Source organism: Nannospalax galili, unplaced genomic scaffold (assembly GCF_000622305.1).
Source record: "Nannospalax galili isolate Female #2095 unplaced genomic scaffold, S.galili_v1.0 scaffold305, whole genome shotgun sequence".
Lineage (NCBI taxonomy): Eukaryota > Metazoa > Chordata > Mammalia > Rodentia > Spalacidae > Nannospalax > Nannospalax galili.
The window spans coordinates 2,142,395-2,169,537 of NW_008356258.1; the positions used below are offsets into that span (position 1 = coordinate 2,142,395).

Genomic DNA, 27,143 nt, shown 5'->3' on the forward strand with positions numbered 1-27,143 from the left:
AGTTTTCTAGGGAGGAGGGAGTAATGAGTCCATCCAAAGTTTCTTTCTGAGATGATGAAAAATTCTAGATCAGATAGTGATGATGGCTGTATAATAGAACAGACTAAACACTAATGAGATTTTTCAAGAAATGAGCAACTTTCACTTTTTCCCCCACCAGGAAGAGCTAGGCCACATGGGAGCTAGTCATCATGGGAGAATGGTAGAAATCAGGAGGAAAACCAAGGCCTTGTGAGATTCCGACAGGAACAATAGCACAAAGAGCAAATGCCCTGCACATGCTGTCTTGTTCCACAGCCACGGGCAGGAGTGCAGGTGAAAGGGAGAGTCCTGGCAAAGGTCAGCAGTGGGATGCAGATAGTCCTAGCTACAGGGGAGTTTCACAAATCTCAAGACTTGCAGGTCTCTTAGATTGGTAACCTGAAATCTACCTAGCAACTCTGCTGTGGAAATGGGAGTGCACATCAAGTCCTGAGGTGCTGTAGCCAGCAGCCAGCTTGAGAAGGGACCTAGAGTCTGCATGTGGCTGCTCTAGGGATCAGAAAGCCTAGCACACTCCTCATTCTGGGACCCCACAGGCACTTCACTGCCCTGGCTTGGCAAGCAGCTGCCTTATAAGTAAGACTTGAGCGAGAAGAGTGACACTTACTTAAACCCACTGAGTGCCCCTACACAGTAGGGGCACAGTAGGGAGTAAGATGATACAGGAGAGAGAAGGTGCTACCTTCAAGAGAGGGCAAGGGAGTCTGCCCCAAGACCATTACTTTTTTTTTTTTAAGTGGCTGTTCTTAGGCGGCTCCTGGCCTTGAACTCACTATGTAGTCCAGGCTGACATAGACTCTGGATTTTCCTGCCTTAGACTCCTGAGTACTGGTATTACAGGCTTGACTCACCATGGGTGGCTACTTAAAACCTTTATAATCAATATACATTATTTCTGCCCTGGAAATCAATGATTTTCTTACAAACAGAAAGTGAAAACATAAAAAGATGAAATTCCCAAGGCCCTGACACATAACAGATATTCCCTCAGCAGCACATACTGAACCTGAACATCAGGTTTTTATTTCATGGCTACACAGAAGCTAAGATTCACCTGCGCCTTTAGACACACTGAAGTTGATAAAATGCAAACGTGTCTCTATCTAGAGCTGAAACCAGCTGTCAGCATCTTCCAGCCCTTTCTATTTCTTCCCACCGGAACAATCTTGCTCTGTGCTCTGGGGTTTTGTTTTGTTGTGGAGTAGGGGGGGCAGGAAGAAGGGGAAGGTTATTTTCTTCTTTCATTTCAAATGCTACAATTCATCTGCTCTTACATGTATATATAGTTTTTCTGCCCTCAGGCCATCTAATCTTTCCACAACTGCTGAGCACTGTAATCCTCTGACATCTACACATGCCTAAGCCTTTCTTAAGTGTTGAGTCTCTACAGCTGACAGCCTCACGAGAGGGAGCTTACAGATCCTTCACCAGCTCCTGTCTCCAGTTTCACAGAACAGAGGTGTATGCTCAATGGTGCCTCATAATTAACCAAAAGCAGCCGCTTCCCCAAAGCCTCACTTTGTAACCTTGTAACCTGCCACTACTGTCAATGTGTATAAATATTAAATGCAAAAGGCAACATTAAAATAACATTAGGCTTTTGGCTGAAGCACTGACAGGTGCGCGGTCTCTGAAGTTGAGATGAGGCGGTTGCTAGGTGTTCTTTATCTTTCTAGGTACTTATTTGTAGAATTTTCTGAATTCTAGGAACCTCTTACCCAGCTAGCCTCATTAGAGGAGGTTAGGCAGAAGGCTACTTTACATGATACTATTTTCCTGCATTTTCACATTCTGGGTGCCTGTGTAAAATTTCATCTCCTGAGTGTGTGGCAATGTGATCCCACCCTCCTCATTGAGCACAAGCTTCCCGAGGGCAGGCATGTGAGAGACAGTTGCAGCCTTGGGACTGGCTTCAAGAGCATTAGAGGAGCAGGTGGGCTGGGAGCCACTGGGCACTGGTGAAGCCATGTGGTCAGCAGCACCCACAAGCTGCTAGGCACCCAGGCTTGTACATAAACATTTGAAGGAGACAGGGCAAAGCCAGATGATAACTAGTTCTTCCAATGAACAAAGACCAGAAGCAAACTACCCGTGTTGCATACGCTTGCTAAACCAAATCTTTTGGCACCCAAATACCACAAGCATAACCATCAGAAGCACTTAATACTTCAATTATGAAATTCACTTAGTGGTGGCATTTGCAGTTCACAGAAAACATTACTGGGATCATGGAGTTATGAGAAGCTTCTAGAAATGTGGACATACCTGTTTAGCTGCTGATGAAGAAATTGTCTTACTGTCCAGCAGGTTGAGGAGCTCAGCGAGTGCAGAGGGTGTGACAGGACTAATGACCCCCAGAAGAGGAAGAAAGATAAAGTCAACATTTTACTTTATCAGGGTATCCATGAATGGCTGTCAGAGCCCAAACTCTTACTCTTGTGTGTTATAATCAACCATCCCCGGGGATGAAAATAACAGGCCAATGGGGCTCTACTTACTTACTTTGTTATTTTAGTGTAACGATTTTTTTGGACTGGTGGTTTCTTTTTAAATTATTTTACCACCCACAGCTGTTTGGCAGCAGCTATAGCAGTAGACAACTGCTTAGTACAATTAGTTCAGGGAGGGGCCTGCAAAATTCACGAACCACAGAGAAAGGGGGAAAAAATCAGTAATTAAGTGTTTTCAACAGAAAGATCAGCCTAAAAATTACTTCAAACAAAACAATTAACAAAGCCACTTTTCTGGGTGTTTCTATGCAAATATAAATTCCATTTTAATTGTAAAGGATTTTCCATAAAGGAACATGATGTCTACTAGGCATGTCCTCTCCTGTCCTCCTAGGTCCTCTATGTGCACTGCTGTCCTCTGTAGATTCATAATGGCTTTCTGGACACAGAGAGGCCCAGAACTCATCATGTTTCCACTTGCATGATGTGCCTTATTTGTGACACAGAAGGTTAGGGGGAAACAAACACTGTATGGCGTTATTAATTCACGTTCAGGGTGAGGGTGTGCACAGAGATTACTGAAAAGAGAAGACAGAATTACAGACTATGTCTTTACAAATACATGGTCCAATTATTTCTAAATATACACAGCAACTAGGGTAATGAAATGCTATCTGAGGTCCTTAGAGGGCTAGTTTCAAATGGAACAGTTTATAAATAGCACGTGGGCATGCCTGTGTAAAAGGAATCTGAAATGCTTGATGCCACTTGAAAACATCTCCTGTGTTAGTTCTTGTTTCCCACTGTTCATTATTAATTTCTGTGGAAGTTAAGAGCTCAGAGAAGATACAAACAAGGACCGTACCCCAGTCCAGTGCCACTTGTAGCCCCAGTGCCAATTTCCATAAACTCCAAACCAATAGTGTTCAGGTTCACTACACTCTAATTCAAATACAGCAGAACCTTTTTAGGTTCGTGCAGTCTAAGCAGATGCCAGTTAACTTTAGTTGTGAACTTGACACAAACCTAGCGTCACCTGGGAAGAGCGAACCTCTAGTGAAGAACTGCCCCAATCAGATTGGCTTGGATCAGATTGGCTGGTAGCCATCCATGTCTACAAGACCTTTCTCTTTTCTCAATTGTTAACTGATTAGGAGGGCCCAGCCCACTGTAGGCAATGCCATGCCTAGGCAGGTGTGCCTGGGCTGTATAAGAAAGCTAGTTGCACAAGCCAGAGGAAGCAAGCCCGAAAGCAGCACTCCTCCACGGTCTCCACTTCAAGCTTCTGCCTTGGCTTCCCTCAATGGTGGACTGTAACCTGTAAGGGAAGCAAACCCTTTCCTTCCCCAAGTTGCTTTGGGTCAGTGTTTTATCACAGCCACAGAGACCAAACTAGAAGAGTGCCCAGCATCCTTAAATCACTTGTTTATTCCAAAATATGGATAAAAGGTGATTCAAAGTGGAAATAAGGTTTAGGACTATCTAGCACTACTAAATTGTACTAAGAGGTCTGTGAACTCTCCTGACTAAAGCATAGGAGGCAGAGGGGCAGAGGGCTCAAAGCAAACCAACAGCCTCTTCCAACATCCCACTTTTATAGGCAAGAGATAATCAGGTTTTTTTCTTGGGTTGCTTTGATGTTGTACAATCCTAGAACATACAATAGCCATTTATCTTATGGTGCAGAATGTGTGCAGAATCTATAATAAACACTGAGGTTGAGTTAAGTTTCTAGCATGCAAAGAGGCTACTACATTATGACTCAATGTCTGCTGTGGTCCGTTGGATGTGCTATAACAGAATACCATAGGCTGAGTGGCTTATAAATAGCAAAATTTATTCCTTACAGTTCTTGAGGTTGAAAACTTGACAATCAAGGTGCCAAGAGCCTGTGTCTAGTATGGCCCTGCCTTCTCAGTGCTGGCACCTTCATGCTGCTGTGTCTTCATACAGGTTAAAGGGCAAGCTAACTCTCTGAGGCCTCTTGTATAAAGATGCTAATCCCATTTCTGTAGGCTCCACATTCATAACTTAATTCCTCCCTACCCCCAAAGCTCTACTTCCTAGATTTCAATATATGAATTTGAGGCATACACAAAAATTCCTAAAATTCATACATAGTGCTATAAAAATGTGGGGTGGAAGGGAACAAAGGAACACAACATAATGTACTTTGAGTTACAGGAATTCCTCTCATGACCTTAATTGATTAGTTTGATTATAAATTTCCTCTATAGATCTCTCAGCTAACAGCAGTTGAGATTTTTCAATAGGTCAATCTGTGTCTTGGGGTTCTTCTCACAATCTTGGACATCTGGTACACTGCACATACAATTGCCCTTTGGTACCTGAGGGACTGGGCCAGGACACACTACTCCATGGATATGAAAATCTGTGGATGCTCAACTCCTTCATATAAGGTGATATAAGATCTATTCATAGATCTATTCATCTAGATCTATGCCCATGTTTCCCTATACTTTAAACCATTTGATTACTTATACCTAATATCATATACATGTTATGCAAACAGTTGTTAAGCTGTGTTATTCAGAAAATACTGATAAGAGTCCATACACGTTCAGTAACAATGCAATTATTTTCAAGTATTTTCAATATGTAGTTGGATGAATCTTAGATATGGAAGGTTGGCTGTGCAAATTTCAGATATGCCAAGACAAAATTTGTATGAGACCTGTCAATTCCATGAGGCCAGGGTATCTAGGGAAGAGGGGTATGGAACCTTTCAAGCTTCCAATTCCATTTAGTCCCTTAGAGCTCTTTTAGGATCATAACTCCATCTCTGGCTAAGATCCTGAAGGCAGATACCTTGACACTGCTTAGCTATTTCCACCCCCATGACATGGCTGTCCATCTCAATCCCTCACTTATCCTAGCCTCCATAAGACCTCTTCTCTTCCGCTACAGCAGGACCCAAGAAGCCCCTGGAGGAAGATGATGGAGCCTGGACCTCCAGGTGGTGGATGCTGTTCACCGATCCTTTTGTCCATCTCACTCCTGGCAACTATTCTCTAATCTCCTTCTCAGGACATGCTCTTACCTTTCATTGCCTAAGAACCAGGTGCAGTGCTTTCTAGGGCACCCTCCTCCTCCTCCTTCTCCTCTCCCCAATCCATCCAACAACTCTTCCACCTACGCCCTGCACCCATCACCTTCTTCAACCCTTCCTGGGGTACTTAGCTCCTTTGTCCTGAGGTTTAACCGCACTCTTTGTTCCTGCTCAGACATCCCTGTCTTGTAAACTTCCTTGCTGATCCTTCAGCTACTAACCCTGGTTTCTTAACATTACCCAAAAGGTCGAGATCTAATGGTTACTACTACCCTTCTGTAAGCAGATTCACTGGAATTCCACCCTACTATAAGGGACTAAATATCCAATAAGCAGAGTCATTAATGATTAATAAAGACGGCACATTTCCTGCTTCTTCTCTGTCTGAGACAAAGACCTGGTAGGCTTTTTTCTCCTGCTGGCAGGGTCCCTTTTCTAGGTGACTGGTCCAGACCAGTCTAGATAAGACCAAGGCCTCATCTGGCAGCTTGGAGCTGTGACCTATGGGCTCTCTCTTCTTTGTTAAAGTTGACCAATCCAAAAGTACAGGAGGGGAACCTGCCCCATACCAGAAAAAAAACACTTACAAGACCTAAGAAGACCTAAGTCCTCCTGTGGGCTTTGACTTGTTTCATTTCCGAGCTCCTTCTCCACTGGTGGAGAGCTTGTTTGTCTGTATGAACGTGTGATATGAATGTGTGCATAGGTGTGATTCTTCATCTTTCAATAAAGCTTCTTGGCCTGTTGCTCTCTGCTGTGTCTGAGTTTTACCCCCTGCCTTTTAATTCTTTAACTGGTGGAGAAAACCAACCAAATCAAGACCCCCTAGACGATAACAGTCACAACACTACTCCATATAGACACTCTTTTCGGAAAAAAGACACCCTTGCTAACAGCTCAGCACCCAGCTTTTCCTCCTGACGCAGTCCAGCGAATAGCAGCCCAGGGCCTCCAGGCCTCCTCTCTTCGGCATCCTCTTCTATCCTGCCTGCCCACACTGCCAGGTTCTGTGCTCTCTTCCTTGGCTCCCAACCTTTCCTCAGGCTGCAAGAGGGGGACTCACATCAGGTCCCAGGGCTGCCAGTGTTGCTCTGGCTCCACTTCTCTCTACCTGCTTCATTCACCTGCTTCCAGAGGCGTTAATACCTGAACTATGCATTCTACACCAAGGTGACAAACTTCTGCAAAGAGCCACATGGGAAATACTTAAAGCTTGAAAAAAGATTTTTTTGAAAGCTGGGTGTCAAATTCAGGGCTTTGAACCGGTGTGACAGCTTCAGTTGTAAACTTGGCACACCAGGAAGAGGGGAATTTCCTTTCTATCGGATTGGCCTGTGGACACATCTATGAGGTATTTTCTTGATTGTTGGATTGTGTGGGAAGGCCCAAGGCACTGCAAGTGGTTCTACCCCTGGGCAGGTGGTCCCAGATTGCATAAGAAAGCAGGCTGAGCACAGGCCAAAGAAGCAAGCCAGTAAGTGGTGTTCCTCTGTGGTCTGTGCTTCAGTTCCTGCCTCCAGGTTCCTGCCCTGGCTTCCCTCAAGGATGAACTGTGATTGGGTTGTGTAAACCAAATAAACCCTTTCTTTGGTAAGAGTGCTTTATCACAGTAATAGAAAGCTAACTAGGATACATGGTAGACACCTGCTCTACTGCTGAGCCACACCTCCAGCCCTGTCCCCCTTTTTAAGGTCAAAACCATTCTTACTCACAGACTGTTCAAAACAGGCAGCAGACCCAAACACCAAAGTCTGCCAGGCTGTTCCAAGCCAAGCTTCTCTTCCCTGCTGACCAGCTCCTTGGCTACACAATCCCACACATTTTCTGTCTGCAGTGATGACAGCACCATGGTTCTGGTCACCTGGGTACTAGTCCGTCTTCATGCTGTCTTTGCTTTCTTTCTTTCCTACTCACTACAAAGCGCATCAGCACTGAATCCCAGCAATTTTTTACAACATCACATGCAGCCGTCTCTTTTTCTGATACCACCATTTCTGTCACTGCTAGGACTATAGCCTAATGGTGTCCCACAGGTTTACCATGCCTGTAGCCCTGTTCTTGGATGTGCTCCCATTCATCACACCACTGGACTAATCTTCCTGTCACCATCATTCCTTCTAAGCTCAGAAACCTCCCTTCACTTCCCAGAGCTCTGGGTCTGATGCCCACAGCTGACCTTGGAAGTTTGAGGCACTCAATAGGCAGCTGCACTGTCCTGATTTTTCCATAAAAAAAAAAATCAGGAACTCTTCAATTTCTACTTCCTTGACTAAATCAAAGCAATTATTTTGAATGTCTTATTAATAAATAAATTTCAAAGCAGTAAGTCAAAAAGCCAGGTTCAGTAAGAAGTGTTCTGGTTGGACCCAAACCCCAGGCTTTTATAGATGAATGCAAATCAGTGGCTGGTGAGTCTGCTTGTCGATGCTCCCGTCCGGTGTCACCGTGGGACTATAGCTACCTTCACCACTCCTGCTCTTTTTAGCCTTGGTTACGCTGGTCCTAGTGGCCAAGACTGTTGATTAACTAGTGTTAGCTCCATGGTTAGGTGAATGGCTATGGTTTGAATATGGTCTTTCCCCTGTGAAACTCATGTTGAAATGTAATCCATATGAAGTATTAAAAGGGGGGACCAGGAGGGATCTTTAAGAGGTGATTAGGATTCTTTCCTCATAGATGATTTTGATGGGTTACCTTGAGAACAGGTCTCCAAAAAAGCCAGCTTGATCTCTCTCATGTTTCTTGTCTTTTAAACATGATGATGCTGGGTGTGGCTTTAAAACTCTGCCAGCAAAACCATCCATCACCAGATGCAGGCACTCAACCTTGGACCAGAACTGTGAGTCAGAACACTCCTCTTTGCTTTAGCCTGTACCTAGTCTGTTAATAACAACAGAAAACAGACTAAGACACCCACCTGGTTAAAACCCTTTGAACTGTGTGGGCCAGGACCACCACAGCTTGGTTTGGTACCCTAGACCGACCTCTACACAGACTAGAAAATAGAGCAGTTCTCTGGCTTCCTCTGTATGTGATTTTGGAATGACCAAGTATACTTTTCCTCAGAGCAGAGTACCTTTATGAGTTTGTATAACAATTAGGCTAGTGCTTACAAACTATCTGAGGAATACGAAAATCTCCTTCAGCTCTGGTAAAAGTTGTTGAAAAGGCTACTCAAGGAACCTACTCAGGATCCTGTAAACATCTGTCTTGCTCTAGGGCCAATAAGTGTTCAGAGTGTTGGGGGCAGGAGAGGAAAAATGTATGATCAGAGGGGCAAATTTCCAGAGGTCTGTTGACTAGACTCAACAATCCACAATCCTATGAGGCCTCAGAATGCCTTGAACACATTCTTGTTGAAATAATCTTGGACTGTGTAAAAAAAAAAAATCAATAAACATTTTGTAAAAAAGGAAAGAAGAAAAGAAAACAAACCTCTGATTTCATAGGTCAGCATATAAAGAAACTGAGTGGAGAGTCGGGGCCTTTCCTGCTGTACCACGTGGGGGAAGTCATCTTTCAGGACCTCAGTTTCCTTACCTGCTCAATGGAAGAACTGAACCTGAAGATACCAAAGTTCTCTCCCCAAATTAAACTTCAGCAGCTCCACAAATTATAACCATCAATATGGCAACTGTGATTTCAAATCTAGAGATTACTACTTCTGGAAATGCAAGTCCCCTGTCTTCTTAAGACTCTCCCTGGGATCTGGGCAGAGTGAGTCTCTCTCCTCTCTACTCCCACTGCACATGTATAGACAGATCTAAAACAGAGTGTGACCCCTATGCCTCTGCTCCTCCCGGTCTGCAAACAGAGTTCCCTGCCATTTCCACTGTGTGGCTCTCCATAGGCATTACCCAGGCTCCCACACACCAAACCCTATCCACCTTTAAAGCTGTGATACAGTTCTGTCTCCTCCAGGATAGTGCCCACCTGACCTCAGTCGCCACAGTATTTTCAATATAAACAGAATGGCAAGGCTATACTTGGGGGAAGGGGCAGGGATGGGACAAAAAGTCAACAGATGCCGTTCAGGAGTTTAGGAGTCTGAGGGTGCCCACTGTTTTGGTTCTTTTTTTGGAGGGGGTGGTCTTTTTGAGACAGGGTCTCCCTGTAGCCCCAGCTGGCCTGGAACTCACTATGTAGACCAGGCTGGCCTTGAACTCACAGAGATCCGCCTGCCTCTGCCTCCCAGGTGCTAGGATTAAAGGCATGTGCCACCACACCCGGCCTGTTTTGGTTCTTACTATACCAGCTTGACAAAAAGGAAAGGGGTAAAGCCTACTCCTTTTTCTCTCAAAAATCCTGAAGCAGGGACTATGATGTTCATTCCATAGTAAGGAGACTGAGGGTCAGAAGGCGAATTCATTCAGGGTCAGGCTGGTGAGGAGGGAGCTGGGCAGTGAAGTGACCCCTGCGGCCACACTCATACATGGACATCTACACCAAAAGCAAGAGGCTGAACATGAAGTCAACACTGCATAGTTAACTTCTGCACAGTTTTTGGAATCTTTTTATCAATCTGCATCTGTCTTCATTCCATACCTCCATAAGCACAGGATTTGCTGAGGTAATGTCACACCCACTAACCCGGGCTTCCCTCCCACAGGGATCTCAAAGGGTCTTACCATCTTCTCAACTGCTCTAAAAAACTCTTTCTCACTTCCCATCTTTAAGCCTATTGCACTGGTGTGTGTGTGTGTGTGTGTGTGTGTGTGTGTGTGTGTGTGTGTGTTTCATCTGTGCGTATGCACCTGTGGTGCACAAGTGTGCACACGTGGTTGGGTGTGGATGCCAGAGGTCCACATTGGGTATCCTCAGTCACTCTCCACCTTAGTTTTTGAAACAGAGGCTCTCACTGGGACCTGGAGCTTACTGATTTCACTAGACTAGCTGGCCAGCAAGCCTCAGAAATCCTCATCTCTGCTTGCCTAGTACTGGGTTAAGGCACACACCACTGCACCTGGCTTCCTTAACGTGGGTGCTGACGATCTGAGCTCAGGTCCTTATGCTTCCCAGTCCCTCGTTCCTTCCTTCCTACAATGTTCTCTTCTTTGAATTCTGTGATACCAGCCATCTCCTAGTTTTCTTTCTACTTCTCTATCATTTTCTGTTTTCTTCTAGGTCTTTCTTCTCAAGAGAGCCACAGGTTTCTTCCTTACACCTTTGTGGGCTGGTGCCTCCCTGATGGCTCTGCAATTGCATTTACATGCTGCCAAGTACATGGTCCATTACACTGCACGACATACCTGGCTACCCAGGACCTTACCTCGAAACGCCCATGAGGGCCTAGGTCAGGAACACTTCTTCCCTGAGAATGTCTGACTAACCCTGTTCATCCTTTGCTCTGATCTTGGCCCATCTGGAGACTTTGTCCCCCTCAGAGCACTTCTTTGTTTCATTCCTGTCACCAGCTTCTTTCAGAGCAGGGCCTATGTCTGTTCCCTGGGCTGTTCGTCCCTGAGTCCCAAAAAATATGTAAACTGAATGAGTGAGAACTCTCATCTTATATCCCAAAGACACCTCCTGTCAGCTGTAGCTCCACATGCCTGCCTGCCGTACACCTCCCAGCAGGGCCTGTCCTACCAGCAGCTCAAGCTTAGAACATCTTCCTTACCCTTTCTGCCTCGACTCTTCCTTTACCTCCTACCAGACTGAGGAAGACTGCAATTTTTCACCTCTGTGTAAGTGAGAAATCTAGAAGCTCAGCCAGTGGGCGAGAACTGTTCCCTTTGGTCTATCTCACTTCAGCCAGGCCAGCCTCACCTAGGCAAAAGCTCCTATGAGAGGCACTCCTACTCAGCACTCCTGTGAGATATTCCCTATAGGCCAACCTGACTCCACTCTCTTTACTCAGCTAAGAACCAAACTGCTCACTTCCACAATATACACTATACACTAAAGCTTAAACCCTCCAATGAGACGGTATTAGGAGATGAAGCCTTTGAAACGTGACTGGGGTTGGATGAGGTCATGAGGGTAGGTCTCCTGATTGGATTAATGTCCTTATAAGAGAAGATCAGAGAACTTTCTTTCCTTCTTATTACCCCACCCCACCATATGAGATTATAGCAAGATGGCAGCCATCTGAAAGCCACCAAGGGAAATGGACAACCCTGCTTTTGCTTGTCCCTCTCAGTATACAGAATTGTGGGAAATAAATGTCTATTTAAGGGACTCTCTCTAAGATATTTTGTTATAGCATCCCAAGATATTAATATACACACACTCTCCCATTATGGAATTACAGTGGCCTTGTGATCCAGTGCGTGGCCTGAAAATCCTCCAGGTGGTGCTTAGTCCTCTCTCTGGTCTTGTGCCCACGTTTCCTGCCTGCCTGCCTCAGCACCTGAGAGCTTTTGGGTTTCCTACTGTGGCTACTTACCTGATTATAGAACTACTGCTTCCTCCTTCCAGATGTCTATACTTCCCCCACCTGGCAACCCCAAAGTTCTTCAGGGCTCAGCTCCAGCATCACTTCTGAGGAAAGCCCTGTGTGATTCCTTGGGCCCCACACAAACTCCAGTTCTGTGCTTTACAGTACCATGTGCATGCCTCTAAGATAGCAGGATGACACCGAGGGGCCTGGCTATATTTTATGAGTCTGTATCTTCCCAAATGGGCCCACTGCTTGTCTTGTTCATCTTCAAGCTACTAACCCCTAGCACAGTACCAAAGACACAGTGCACTGCCAGAGATTTCAGCACACAATGAATTTTCAGATGGGATAGAGAATATTTTTAGAATTGGGAATTCATTGGGGGATGTCTGTTGTCTTGTTAGGAGTCTCTGAGGGAGAGCAGGGTGAGTGAAAAACTCACTCTGTCCTATTTCAACTGCTTCTGCAACTGGTGTTCATGATAAAGGAAGAAAGAAATGCCCAGACCTCACTCACCTCTCACTCACAGCAAGGTGCTGTTGCTTTAAATAGCCCAGAAAATTGTTCAGGACCCAGTTAGTCACCTTTTTCGGCTCTGCCCTAGTTTCTTTTATCACATTTTCGAAGAATTCCAGTAGGCCAACTTCATTCTGTTAGAAAACAAAAACAAAGACAAACCATGCATACACACGTATAAATCCTCCCCCCAAATGAAAGAGCAGTGTTCTGAAGGCAACAGGAAACTGCCACCCTCTGCCTCCATAAGACATACCACTTTTTATTTGGGAAACACTGAAATGTCGCCAGAACATTCTGTTCATTTTCAGCAAATGCAAAACATCCTAGTACTGCCACTCTGCATCTATAGAGTATTTTCTTTCTTTTTTAAAAAAGCTTTTTTTCTAATATTTTATTATTTTTATTTTTTGTGTATGAGTGTATTGTCTGCATATAAGTGAGTGCACCAGTGTCATGCAATGCTGCGGAGGCCAGAAGAGGGTTCCGGATTCCCCTGGAACTGGATGGAGTTAAGGACGGTTTGTAACCGCTATTTGGGAGCTGGGAATTGAATCCGGGTCCTCTGCAAGAGCAATCAGTACTCTTAACCACCGAGCCATCTCTCCAGCCCCAAGGAATTCTTTCAAAAGGAATGAACATATGAGCACCTGACTGTGTAGACCTGAGGTGATGAAATTCAACACCCCCCCACCCACCCACTTGCCTGCTACTCAAGCGCCCAGAAGCCTTTTAGCCCTGGGTGCTGAACTGGCCTTACAATGTTTGGCTTGAGTTTAATGATCTTTCTTGTCCCATCTCCTACTATAAGTTCTGGTGACTGTCGGAAAAGAAGGTAACAGATGGAGCAAATCAAGAAGGAATAATGACAGTATTCTATCACTGAAGAAACTAAAAGTGATCAGAACCACTGGTATTCCTCTTCACATTATCCTAAATATGCAATGCTTCTGGAATGTTTTCAAACCAACCAAGAACATGTGTACATGTGACCCAGTTAGACTGGCTCCATAGTGGGTGGAGGGATACTCTGGCTTTCATGCCTTCTAAAATGAGCTTGTGTTGGCTGGCCTTGCCTCTCCTCTGCTCCGTGAGATAATCACCTGGAGTCTGAGGAGAAAGAGACTTGTTTCATGAATTTTAATATTTGCCCCCTCTGAACTGTCAGCTCCATGAGTCATGCTGTTCCTGTTTATAAATATAGTCAAGTTAGTGCTGGCCACAGGAGTGGCTTGGTAAGGACCAGTGTATGGCATCAGGGTCTCCTGTCACCATGTGAGCACCCATCTCCTGTCATACCACGTTCACCCTGAAGTACTTGGGATGGTCACAATTATGCACGAGAGTAGTGGGGTGGGGACACTCATCAAGTTATATGCTGTGGCTAATCATTAACTGAGAGTGATTGAGCTAACCCTAGTATATCCATAAGAAAAACAAAAAGTTGTTCTCCTTACAGTAGAAGCAGAAACATGCAAGTGCAGATGGCATGGTTTTGGTTTATTTAAGATTTTTTTTTATTCCTTTAAATTATGTATCTGAATATGGCTATGTGCACATGAGTGCAGGTACCCCTGAAGGCCAGATGCATTAGATTCCCTAGAGCTGAAGCTACCCAATGTGGCTGCTAGAACTGAACCCAGGTTCTCTACAAGAACAGTGCATACTTTTAACAACTGAGCCATCTCTTTAGCCCCCAGACGTATGTGTTTAAGCAGATTTTCCTTATTTGTTGAAATCCAAAGCAAACCACATTATCCTTAAAATATTCTTTATGTTCACACTATAGCTAAGGTGCCAATCCCTGCCCCTTTCTTAGAATCCTTCACTAAACAAAAGAACATTCTGAAAAAATAAGATACTTGAAAGAAGCAAGACATATTAACAAAAGTGCATGTAAAGTTTGGCTACTGTAGAAGTTGTAATATATACACAAGCACACAGCTGCTAAGGTAGAAATTCAATAAGAAAAAGCATCACACAGCCTCTGTAACAGATAAACTCTCTAGTGACAAACTTACTGAATAATCCTACAATCATCTCTTGAATTTTTCTTTCAAGTCAACACTATTATTCTGCTCATGGTAAACCAGAGCAAAGGCCATCTCAGCAGCCCACACTTGACTGCAGATGAAGGCAAATCCAGGCAACATGAAGAAGCATTGCTTAACTTTCTCCAAAGTCTTCAAACTTCTCTACTCAGTCGCAAATCACTGGGGAAGGAGAAAAGTACTATGCAGTCCATGCTGGGTAGGCAGAATTCCCTTTGTTTTCACTCAGACAGGCTGACCCACTGGTGGAACGAGCTGTCAGGAGGAGACCTCACTGCTTTGCAAGGAAAGCTTGGCAAAATCCACCTAGAAATACTGCACTTGGGCTTGCAGCCTTGGGTAAGTGGCTGGGACATGATGAATATCCATTCCTCTACCCTTGGGTGGTTTTGTTATTGGATGGATAACACTGCAAGTCAGATTTCTGTTTGTCTTCTCATGTCAGTGCTGTGATGAAGCCTCTCTGAGCTGGAACTGCACTTCACTGGGAATACAGGACTCCAGTGCACAATTTAAAGTTGGCATGAAAACCTGAGATGGTGATAGGGTGAGCTATAGAGAGTGGGGTGGCAAGAGGCTGAATGATGGATCAATTAGAGCTGCACAGGGGCTGCTGCTCTGCTCTTTAGAGCACAAGCCCATTTTCCAAGGAGAAAACACACACACACACACACACACACACACACACACACACACACACACACACACACAGTCTGCTGCTTTTCATGGTTTTCAGTTCTATGAGACTGGCAAATGCTAATAAGCTTGGCACAAATCTCAGAAGTTTCTGATGAACACAGCAATGCAGCCATCTGGTTTTGTCAGGAAAACAGTGGACCAGTAATTTTCTTACACAAAAATCATATTAAGAGCAATATGGCAAGGCCACTGCATTAGGCCTTTAATATCCTTCCCAAAGCAACAAACCCTGATCTGTCCTACATATGACAAAATTGAAACTCAGCTACACAGCAAGTCAAGTCTCCTGGCTAATGTGATGCCAACTGCTTGTTCAGAGATGGCTAAAGCAGTAAGAACAATGGGTCCTGCCTCATGTACAGTACCAGAGAGTCTTACAGCTCCACGACTGCACAGCGTCTTTGGCATTTTAAATCAAATTTCTCAAGGCATTCAATTACACACAGAGCCAATGTCAGGCCAGCTTCTTTGACACTAACAGGAACCCTAAATAACAAAATCACCAGCTGATCAGTGCTGATGAGAAGCAAAGCAGAGGCATCACCTTGCTCTCACGAGCAGCTCCAGGAAGAGCCTCAGTTTACTAGGCGCTGCACTCTGGAAGCAATCTGGTCCTACACTATCTTTTGTATTCTACCTTCAGAGACAATGAATGTTGAAGACTATCCAGTTGGAACAGGATGAAGGCTGATTTCTCAACTGCATGTTTTGTTCTACGTCACACATCCTGTGATTCTGATGTTCGTCCAGAAACAAGGCTGAACTGTATTTTATAGGCAGAATGAAACCTGATACAGACAGCTCTCCAGGGGCACTCAAAGAAGAAAAAGGTCCAGAAAACATTAGCTGAGGAACAGCTGCTTCCATGACAAGGAGTGTCCTGGCAGCCTTTTGGGACCCTGGATTAGCAATTCGGGGCTGGTTAAGAACTCTCAAGAATATTTACTAAATATGGTAGGACCCTCCTCCCCATTAATAACAAACACATCCCAAGACCCTCAGGGTATGCCAAACCCTAGGATTTTTCTATAGATACATACCTATAATGTTTAATTTACAACAGCTAGCAAAATTGAACAGCTGTTGTATAGTGTAATAAAAATTTTTTTTTCACGTACAAATTCAAATAGTCTATTTCTGGAATTTCGTATTTATTATCATTGACTGAACTGAACCTTTGAGAACTTGGATTGGGGGCGGGCATAATTACTGTACCTGTTAGACACAGACAGCAAAGGTTGGCTCTATGGGAAGCTGCATATGGTTGCTACTGCTAATAACTATAATGCGGGTGCCCACAAGTTTCTAGTGCTTTCTCTATGCTAAGTCAGCAGTTCCAACAACAGTCCTGTGAGCTGAGTACCACCAGAGCTCTGCAGATGAGGGTACTGAGGCAGTCCTGTGTTTGAGGTCACCCAGCAGATAGCAGCAGACTTCTGCTGGCTCTACTCTTCACTTCAAGTGACTGTCTCTGAGGAAGGAGGCCCAGCTGCTGCCTTCTTGGGGACTGAAACTGAGCACCTATCAACGGCAGGCACAATGTGTGCTCATCAAAAGAAAACATGCCCCTAGCACTTTCATTATTTTATTTGATGTTGGCCAGGTGTTCAAAGGTTCCCGACATATTAAAGATATTGCAGAGGTCCCCCACAATTAGCTTAGAAACTGGTAGGAAAATATAGCAAGCTTACTATTTGCCTTTGCCAAGGTACACCTAGGCCACATGGCATGGCACACATCTGCTCCCAGATCAGAGAAAAGGACAGTGGCATGCCCACTGCCCACGCTACCCTGGGCTCCAGAGGACAATGGGTAGCCAGAAATCCCATGTCTCTTCTGCCATTCCCCCACATACAACCAGAGGAACCACTAGGAGCTCACAAGACCCTGACCCTGCACTATTTTCAAGTACCTTCTGGTGTAATGCGACAAATTCCATTTTCTCTCATTAGTTTGGATAAAAAGGATACTCTGCTCATTGCATTCTAATGGGTAAGTCAAGTAGTGAGTTTATAGCTAACTGCGCAGCTCATGCTTGCCAATGTGAGTGGCTGACTACCAAGGAAGCCTGCATCTACCCCACATTGAGCAGCAGAAGTTTAAACTGGGCAAGGCTCTCATGTGTCACTATGTGGCATGAAGAAGACTTTGTGAGCAGCACGGTTCTGAACATCTGTGCAGCTGTGTAAGGAGCCCATCACCTGTATTATACCAGTGGCTCTGATCATTCTTACAGAGTGAGCAAAACAAAACTCAAACCCAACAACTTTGTAAACATGGCTCTGAGAGAATAACACCAAATGCTAATGTCAGGGACAGAGATGAAGCGAAGAGGCAATTCTAGTTAGCTTTCTACTGCTGTGATAAAAACCATGATCAGAAACAACTTGGGGTGGAAAGTTTATTTTGCTTACACCTCTACATCACAGTCCATCTCTGAGGGAAGCTGAAGCAGAAGTTCAATGCAGGAACCAAGGCAGGAACCTGGAGGCAGGAGTTGAAGCAGAGATCATGGAGGAACACTGCCTATATCCTTACTCCCCAGGGCTTATAAAATACAGGCCCGTCTGGGTTGGAATCCCTCTCCCCCCCATCAGAAATGGAACTGCCCATGCCCCCCATCAGAAACGGAACTACCCATGCCCATAATGGGCTGGGCCCTCCTACATCAACTAACAATTAAGAAAATGCCTTACAGACGTGCCCATAGATCAGTTGGATGGAGGAAATTCCACAAGTGAAGTTCCTTCTTCCTGGGTGACTAGTTTGCATCAAGTTGACAAAAATTAACTAGAACAAGGGCTACAATAGCATGATTAGGCCAGAAAGTAGAAATTATAGCAAGATGAAAGACTGGAATGTTCAGCAGGGAATGGCTCAGGTCTGTGATGTGAACAGGCTCCTTTCTGGGGTTGTGACAATCTTCAGTGAAAGCTCCTGTAAGTGGAGAAGTTCTTCACGGAGTCAGGGCTCTTCAGTGGGGAAAATTAAACAGAACAGAGTGGCCTAGCAGCATGAGACTGGCCTTGGGAACAGGACTCTCACATAGGAAGTCAGAAAAAAGCCAGAGAATCCTGAATCATAGCTGCCAGTTACAAGGATATAAGGGTCCACCCAAGCTCTGAAACAGAGCCATGGACCCTGGGACATGCTCTCTAGGACTTGCAAGAAACGTACAATCAGAGATCTGTGTCCTCTTTTGATCCCCACAGTTTCTACCCTGGGTTGCTCCCTGCAGGTTATGAGAGCCTCTAAAATCTAAGCAAACGCTCAACAATGTCACTTGTGCTATGTTTCCAAAAGCCAGAAGTATACATATCTTGAGTTGAATCCCGGCTACCAGCTCTGTGAAGGGTGCCTTTAAACTAATGTACAACTGATTTTGGTTCTTGGAGATGTATTTGCTCTAGGAGAGAAGTTGCAGAGAATCAATTTGTGAACAAAATTTCTCTTGGATAATCAAAATATAAATAAGGTAATAAAAGTTGATGGCAGAACAGCAGCAGAGACTGCATCTCTAAGAATGGGATCCAAAGAGAATGCTGCCAAGAAATCAGTTCTGGTTGCAGCCAGTCACATTCAACTAGTCTAACCTAGAGAACCAGGGTCGCTCAGTAGGACCTTTGTGTTACAACTTAAAAACAGCACGGAGCGTAAAGGTAGTGTGGCTAGCTCCTCCTGAAGCCTGAAATATATTATTTCACAAACAGGAATTCAAGCTTCAGGATGGGTTGGGGACAGAACCCTTTGAGGGTCCCCAACTGGACACTAGGACCTCCCTCTTCCCTGTATTTTTTCCTCAATGGGCAAGACTGAGAGCATCATTCCTTGGAAGGCCCTTGGTCACTTGTATCTGAAAGGAATGAAGCTGACTGGGGGGTGGGGGGTTGTCGTCGTTGTTTTCCAGATAAGGTCTCACTATGTAGCTCCAGCTGGCCTGGAACTTGCTATATAGACCAGGCTGGCCTTGAAATCATGGAGGACTGCCTGCCTCTGCCTCTGGGATTTAAAGGTATGTACCACCATGCCCAGCTGAAGTTGTGTTTTTGCAGAGGTCGAGTTAGAAGCTATGTCTTTCCTACTCTACTTTATCAGAAGAATATTCTGGTGTTTTTTCCATTACATATAATAATTATTAAAGTGCCCTTAAGCTAGCAGGTCCAGATACAACTTATAAAATGAAGACTAAAATAAATTTCAAAAATTGCGGGTGGCTGAAATATGGTGTACAACTAGGCCTACCAAATAGATTTTCCTTCAGCAGTAGTTAGGTGACTTCCTTGCACCTTGGAGAATCTAGACAGTCTAAAACCAGTCAGTATGGTTTCAAATACTATTTCAAACTATTAGTTTTAAAGCAGTACTACACATGGAATATACAGATATTTATTATGGGGAACTGTTTTATGGGCAATTCATCTAGAAAGCAGATGAGGTCATTTCTAGTTTACTACAGATCTAAAGGTAAAATTCCTGAAAAACAACTCATTTAACAACCAACTGTGCTCATGATAGCTTTCTGTTTCTTTGTCCCTTGGAGGCACCTTAACCTTTTCTATGATGTTAGAAGCAAAGGATTATGACTTCCAACGGAGAAGGACCGGCTGGAGAAAATGAAGTTGCTCAAATAAGATGACAAGCCTAGAGGCTAAATGCAGATACTCACAAATGGCAGCACAGGTTACTGACTGGGGGTAGGGGTGGGTGGGAGTGAAATCACATTTCCTTCAGGCTCATGGGGGCCAGGCTGAGTTTCTATAAAATTCTGCCCTGCATTTTCCCTCTGAGCTGTGTCTGCATGGTGCTTGGTTTTACACTCTTCTCCCGGAAAGGAAAGTCTGGGGTCTGCTTGGCTGTCTTTAGAATTTCTGAGATTCAGTGAAGATTCTGCTATTTCTACCATCTTTGGGGTGTGAGTCATTCCTGTCTCTCCTAGCTAGGGAGGGGAGCGCTCCAGTTGCCCTTGCAGAACCCTCCCAAGTGTCATGTGTGAGTCCCATTGTTGTTTAATTGGTGGAGCTACTCCATTGAGGTCTATATACTTGACAAGACAGGACACCATAGGAAGTGCAGTGAGCCCTTGCAAATCACTAACCTAGGACCACTCACCTATTGCCCCTCTCCCCTCCAGAAACCTCTGAGAGAATCCTATCTTTCTGAAACCTACTGTTCTCCTGCGCAGGCAGCTGCCCTGAGAGCATTGCCAGGTCCCAATCAACTGGACACAGGCCCTCAGGCAAATCACTCCACAAACCCTACCAACTGCCAGAGGGCCTTTCTCTAGGGGCCTTTCTCAATAATTTGATCAAAGGATCCATATACCTCCAGCCAAAGTTGAAGAAACCAGATAAATGAAACTGCGAGAGAGAGCGCACGTCATTTCTTTCTGACTTAATTTTTCCACTTGAAAAGTCGGCATGACTTAGGCTTTTCATTGCAGTTGACTGATTTTTCACAATTTAGTAGACAGCACTTTATGTTTATTTATAGGGCAGTCTGGCATCTTCAAAATCAACGAGAGGCTAAAAGCTTTAAGCGAACCTATGCTCTAGGATTGAGCTTCAAGAAACAATTGTGAGACTGGATTAAGCATTAGTATTAAAAAAGTAAAAACTCAGTTTTCTCTACTAATAAAACAAAAGCAATCAAAACCGCTCATTGCCTAAAAACATTATTTCTACTTGCATTGTGGCACATGGTTCGTGAAAGCATGTAGCAGACTTAGGAACAAAGAACTGGTCCCTCAAGTAGCTCAATGCAAACTTGAGCTCCAACCAGGTATATGGAAGCTCCTTAACAAAAAAGGCTGCATTTCCTCACCTATTACAGGAAGAAAGCAATTATCCCTGCCTCAGAGGTCTGTGAGAAGCAAACACAGTAAACTGGAGAGCATGCTGTAAACAATCTGCCATTAAGTGCTGCTTAGGCAAATGGCTACGATCCTTTGCGTTCCCTGAGTGAGGTAATGTTCCCATGGAAATCAGCCTACGAAGACTCTCCTAAGAAAAATGCACACACATTTAACTCTGATAATTCCAGTAATTCTACTGGCTCAGAGAAGGTCTTGCTCTACCCTTAGAATCTCTTATTTTCCACAATCCCAATACCTAGATTTAAGCTCTACATTTCTACAGTTTAATCTTTCTTTACAAATGAGATCAGAAAGCAGGGCAAGTTGACATAAGACAGGGAAAAAAGGCCAGTAAATAGCTTGAAGTCTTCAGTGCAAGATATTTATATGGCCAGAGAGAAACTGGTGATACAGGTTTCCTTTGGAGAGGGGAGTCTCAGAAGGGTCTAGGAGAGAAAATCAAGATACAGAATAATCTGCCAATGAAGCAAGGCTGGAACACAAGCACCTGAGACCAAGTGACTTGAGACAGGACATGCTGAAGCAGCCACCCAGGTCTTCTTACTAAGAGCTCAATGCTGCATGAGTGGTTGCGTTGCTGAGGAGTACTTTATGCATCTGGCCTTCAGAGACTATCTGGAACACTACCTCTCCCAGGATTTTCATGTGCATCGCAGTGGTAGCCCATTCATTCAGTCACCTGTCCATCCAGACAAAAAAGGGCCTAGTATGTGTCTGATATGACAGGAGATGCTAAGGTATAATATCAAGAGTTCTATAAATATCAGAGAGAGGATAACAATGCATAACTCAGAGCTTAATACAGCACAAGAAAATGACAAGATAAATGAAAAGTGAGTTAAATTCTGAAGGAATTTTATTTGTGGAGAACGGATGTGTGTGTGTGGGGGGGGGTGCATACTGATTAATTAAATAAGCAGTCCAAAGGCATGGAGCACAGAGCAGAAGCTCTGCAAGCACACCTCCACCACTGCTATTTATTTAATGAATACTCCTGGGCACTCTTTAAATTGAAAGATGGTTCATTAGACTTGTGCATCTGCCCTTCTCAGCAATCTGCTGTGTTTCTGATGAAGGCAGGAAAAACATGAACATATCATTTTCGGGAATGTTATGAGTAACTCAGCTTCCAATGATTACAAAGTCATAAAGGGCTCAGGCTGCCTAATTTTGGGAAAACAATTTGTCTGAATCATTGTCTGTCTATTCCTATCTCCTATTCTCATTCATTTTAGAAATTTCAAGTACTAGCACCTTTATTTTTTTAACTAATCACCTAATATATTACCTGTCAACTATAAATATAAGCAAGTCATGAAAGCACTAAAAATTTTTTTTTAAAAAAGGATAAAAAACCGGGCGTGGTGGCGCATGCCTTTAATCCCAGCACTCAGCACTTGGGAGGCAGAGGTAGGTGGATCTCTGTGAGTTCAAGGCCAGCCTGGTCTACATAGCGAGTTCCCGGACAGCTGGGGCTACAGGGAGACCCTGTCTCAAAAAGACAAAAAAAAAAAAAGGATAAAAAAATTCCTTCTTGAAGGGCTCCCTTATTCCAACAGAACTGGTCTCCGGGGTCTCCTCTGGGCTCTTCTACATCTATCTATTGTAATCTGCCCTGAGAGCTAGTTATAGTGTCAGGGATAAATATAAACTCCAGGGGAGTGGGGGTAGGGGATAATTCTTCCCCTGTCACAGTGTCTTCTGTGAAATCGTTTTCCCCAAACAGGGCCTTAAACTATTCAAACACAGACTCACTCATTTGCCATTGTCCTTAGCGACACTTATTCAAGGCTGCCTAGATTTTGGTCCCATGAAGATTAGAAAATAAACAGGAATGTGAATGCCCTGCCCTCACCGAGCTTCCACTCAGCAAGTTGAGGCAAGTGTGGCAATCTTACACGGCTGCTCTTTGAAGGGCATATGTATTTTTCAGATAGTGCCTTGACTAAATAGCGGTGTTCTTTTTTTTTTCTTTTTCTGAGGCAGGGTCTGCCTGTAGTCCCAACTGGCCTGGACCTCACTATATAGACCAGGCTGGCCTTGAACTCACAGAGATCCACCTGCTTCTACCTCCTGGGTGCTGGTATTAAAGGTATGCACCACCAAGCCCAGCGTGCTGTGTTCTTAAGAGATTTCAAAAGTCCTTCTTTTGTCTTATGGAGAAGGCTGATATACACAAAGGACTCGTAATGTCGTATTTCGTGGATTCTTCTTAGAAATCAATCTAGAGCAAAAAAATGGACAAGATCCTTTAGGACACTGCACACTACCTCAAAGAATCGGTCTTTTATCTAGCTGCTCAAAGGTGGAAAAAGGGCACTGATGTCTTTGAGGCCAAGGAGCCTTGGCCCCTGCTTTGCCTTTCCTGGATGAGCTGGCAAATGGTACTAAAATGCAAGCCTTCAATGCAACACTCAGATCAAGTGACAAAGAGAGCAGGGAAGATGTATAAAGACTAGGACTCGGGGTTGTTTCATTGACAGAAAAATACACAAGTTGTAAGGGGCTCAGGTCAAGAGAAGTATTCTGCACAGGACGTGCATCAATTGAGTTCTATAAACATCTGCTGACAGGCTCATCTGGCAAAATAAAAAAAAAAAGAACAATGTATGTCTTTAAGACACTGGATAAGATAAATAACTAATTAAAATGCAATGACAATGATCGCAGGTGTATGAGCAAGATATGGAATCGGTGATCATATCAACGCAAAATTCTCAAAAATGACATACCATGCTTATCAGAAAATAAGAGTTTTCATGCAAGACACCCTGTTTCCTTCTCAAAGGAGCTGAATTATGTAGAACAAAAAAAATCATTCATTCAGCCAACAGTAGATTGTCTAGCTCACTATGTACTGCTATATTGCTGTTATTAAGTATATAAATATACATGCAATATATTCTTTTTTTAAGAGGAATTTTAAAAAAAATTTATTATTTTTATTTTATGTGTATGCATGTATGGCCTGCATGCAGGTAAGTGTACCCATGTCGTGCAATGCCCATGGAGGTCAGCAAAGAGGCTGAGGGATCCCCTGGGACTGGAGTTACTGACAGTTGTTAGCTGCCATGTGGGTGCTGAAATGAAGAAGGAAGTGAAACACTCAGTAAGCCAATTAGAAAGGACAGGAGAAAGCCTCACCAAGAGGATGAATGAAATGGAAAACAGAGTATCAAGACTGGAAGATAAAGTGGATGAACGAGACCACTCAGATTATGAAAAATTTAAGAATCACAAGAATGGAATATACAGGAATTGTGTGACACCATAAAAAGACCAAACTTACAAATCATAGGCATACAGGAAGGAGAAGAATCCCAGTATAATGACATGGACCAGATCTTCAACAGAATCGTGGAAGAAAATATCCCAAAATTAAAGAAAGACATGCCCATACAAATACAAGAAGCATAATAAAACACCAAATAGACAGGACCAGAAAAGAAACTCTCCACAGCACATCATAGTAAAACACTAAACATTCAGAGCAAAGAGACAATACTGAAAGCTGCAAAAGAGAAACAACAAGTCACATATAAAGGAAAACCCATTAGGGTTACAGTTGACTTTTCAGTGCAAACAATGAAAGCCAGAAGAGCCTGGACCAAAGCATTCCCAGTTCTAAATGACCACAGGTGCCAACCCAGATTATTTTACCCAGCCAAAACGTCTATCATAGTTGAAGAGGAAAGAAGAATCTTCCATGACATAAATAGGCTGAAGGAATTCTTGTCCACAAAACCAGCCCTTCAGAGAGTTCTGGGAGAGAACTGAAGAAAGGAATGACTATATCCAAGGGGTTGCGGAAAGAAATCCAAAGAAGGTATAACTGTGGAAAAGTACAGCTATATCAAAAATGTAAACAGAAATAAAAATGAGAGGATTCAATACTCATCATTCATTAATAGCTTTAAATATTAACAGACTGAACTCCCCAGACAAAAGACACAGACTACCTAGTCTGGATTAAGAAACAAAACCCATCTTTTTGTTGTCTGCAAGAAACTCATTTCACGTTCAAGGACAGACACTATCTTAAAGTGAAAGGATGGAAAAAATATACCTAGCAAATGGTACTAATAAAAAAGCAGGTGATGCAATTCTACTACAGGAAGAAAGCAATTAGTTTAGACTTTAAACTAAAACTAATCAGAAGAGATAAAGAGGGCCACTTCATTCGGATCAAAGGAACAATAAATCAAGAAGATATTACAATCATGAACATATATTCACCAAACTCTGGTGCACCCAACTTCATAAAAACAATACTACAGGACTTTAAGACCCAGATAAATCCCAACTCATTAATAGTAGGGGAATTCAATACCCCACTGTCTCCATTAGATAGGTCAACGGGGCAGAGGGATAACAGAGAGACATCTGAAATAAACAATACCATATATCAAATGGACTTAACAGACATCTACCAAGTATTCCACCCAAGCACCAAAGGACATACTTTCCCAGCACCCCAGGGAACTTTCTCCAAAACAGACCATATACTGGGGGACAAAACAAACTTCAACAAATACAAAAAGATTGAAATAATTCCATGCATTCTATCAGATCACAATGCAATAAAGCTTACAATCAACACCAGAAGAAGCACTAATCACGACATGAACACACGAGATTAAACAACACACTCCTGAATGATGAATGGGTCAAAAGAGAAATTAAGAAAGAAATAAAAGTATTCCTGGAATTAAATGAAAAGGACAATACAACACAACAAAACCTCTGGGACATGCTGAAAGCTGTCCTTAGAGGGAAGTTTATAGCTCTAAGTGCCTACATCAAAAAAATCAGAAAGAACACAAATAAATGACTTAATATTGCAACTCAAGACACATGAAAAGCAACAACAAATGAAACCCAAACCCAGCAGACAAGAAGAAATAACAAAATTCAGAGCAGAAATTAATGAAATTGAAACAAAGATGACAATACAAAGAATCAATGAATCCAAGAGCTGCTTCTTTGAAAAGATAAACAAGACAGACATGACCTTGCAGCAGTGCTGACAGCATTTGACCCCCCCCCACACACTGACTCAATCAGACAAAAACACAGCGTAGAACTGGGAAAATGGGCAGCAGGCCCCAACCTTAGCTGAAGAGCTATTGGCAGTTGACTACTGCTGAGTGAGGAAGAACTGGTCTTCTTTAAGGCAATGACTCTAGATAGGCTGACTAGACTCCAGTGGATGAACTTCCACCACCAAGGGACATCTATGTACAAAAGTTTGACTGGATATGCCTTAACATATGTGACAGAATGCATGAAATCTGGTGGGGGGTTATGGGGAGATCCAGATAGCAGAGGAGGTCTAAATATGATTAAGATTTATTGTATGAAATGCACAAAACCTCAATAAAAATACACTAAAAATCTGTATATATTAATTATATACAATAACAGGTTTCATTGTGATATTTTCATATATGCATATAAACTATCTGCTTTAACCAAAAATTCTCAACAAGATACTTGCAAAACCACATATGGATACACATCAAAAAGACCATCCACCATGATCAAGTCAGCTTTATCCCAGACATGCAGGCATGGTTCAACATACATAAGTCGATAAACAACATAAATCATATAAATGGGCTCAGAGACAAGAACCACATGGTCATCTCAATAGATGCAGAGAAGGCCTTTGACAAAATTCAACACACATTTATGTTCAAAGTCCTAGAGGGAATTGGACTGGAGGGAACATACCTCAACATAATTAAAGCCATTTATAACAAACCCACAGCCAACATCATTCTAAATGGAGAAAAACTGGAAGCATTCCCATTGAAAACAGGAGTCAGACAAGGCTCTCCACTATCTCCACTTCTCTTTAACATAGTGCTTGAAACACTTGCAAGGGCAATAAGACAAGCACAGGAAATTAAAGGAGTAATAATTGGAAAAGAAGAGATCAAATTTTCCCTTTTTGCAGAAGATATTATACCTAAGAGATGCCAAAAATTGCACCAGAAAACTCCTAGAAATTATTAACATGTTCAGTAAAGTGGCAGGTTACAAAAGTAATCTACAAAATCTG

General features: G+C 43.3%; 1 protein-coding gene across 4 annotated transcripts in view; it reads right to left on the reverse strand.

Moving 5' to 3' along the window:
- Window positions 1-27,143, reverse strand: part of Gatb (glutamyl-tRNA amidotransferase subunit B) — an 87,824-nt gene that overhangs the window by 7,643 nt on the left and 53,038 nt on the right. For all 4 annotated transcript variants that reach the window (XM_029556762.1, XM_029556763.1, XM_029556761.1 and 1 more), the window contains 2 exons: window positions 12,458-12,591; window positions 2,308-2,386 (listed from right to left, as the gene is read on the reverse strand). In XM_029556762.1, the coding sequence (XP_029412622.1) occupies window positions 2,308-2,386; window positions 12,458-12,591 (213 nt within the window). The remainder of the gene's footprint in view (window positions 1-2,307; window positions 2,387-12,457; window positions 12,592-27,143) is intronic.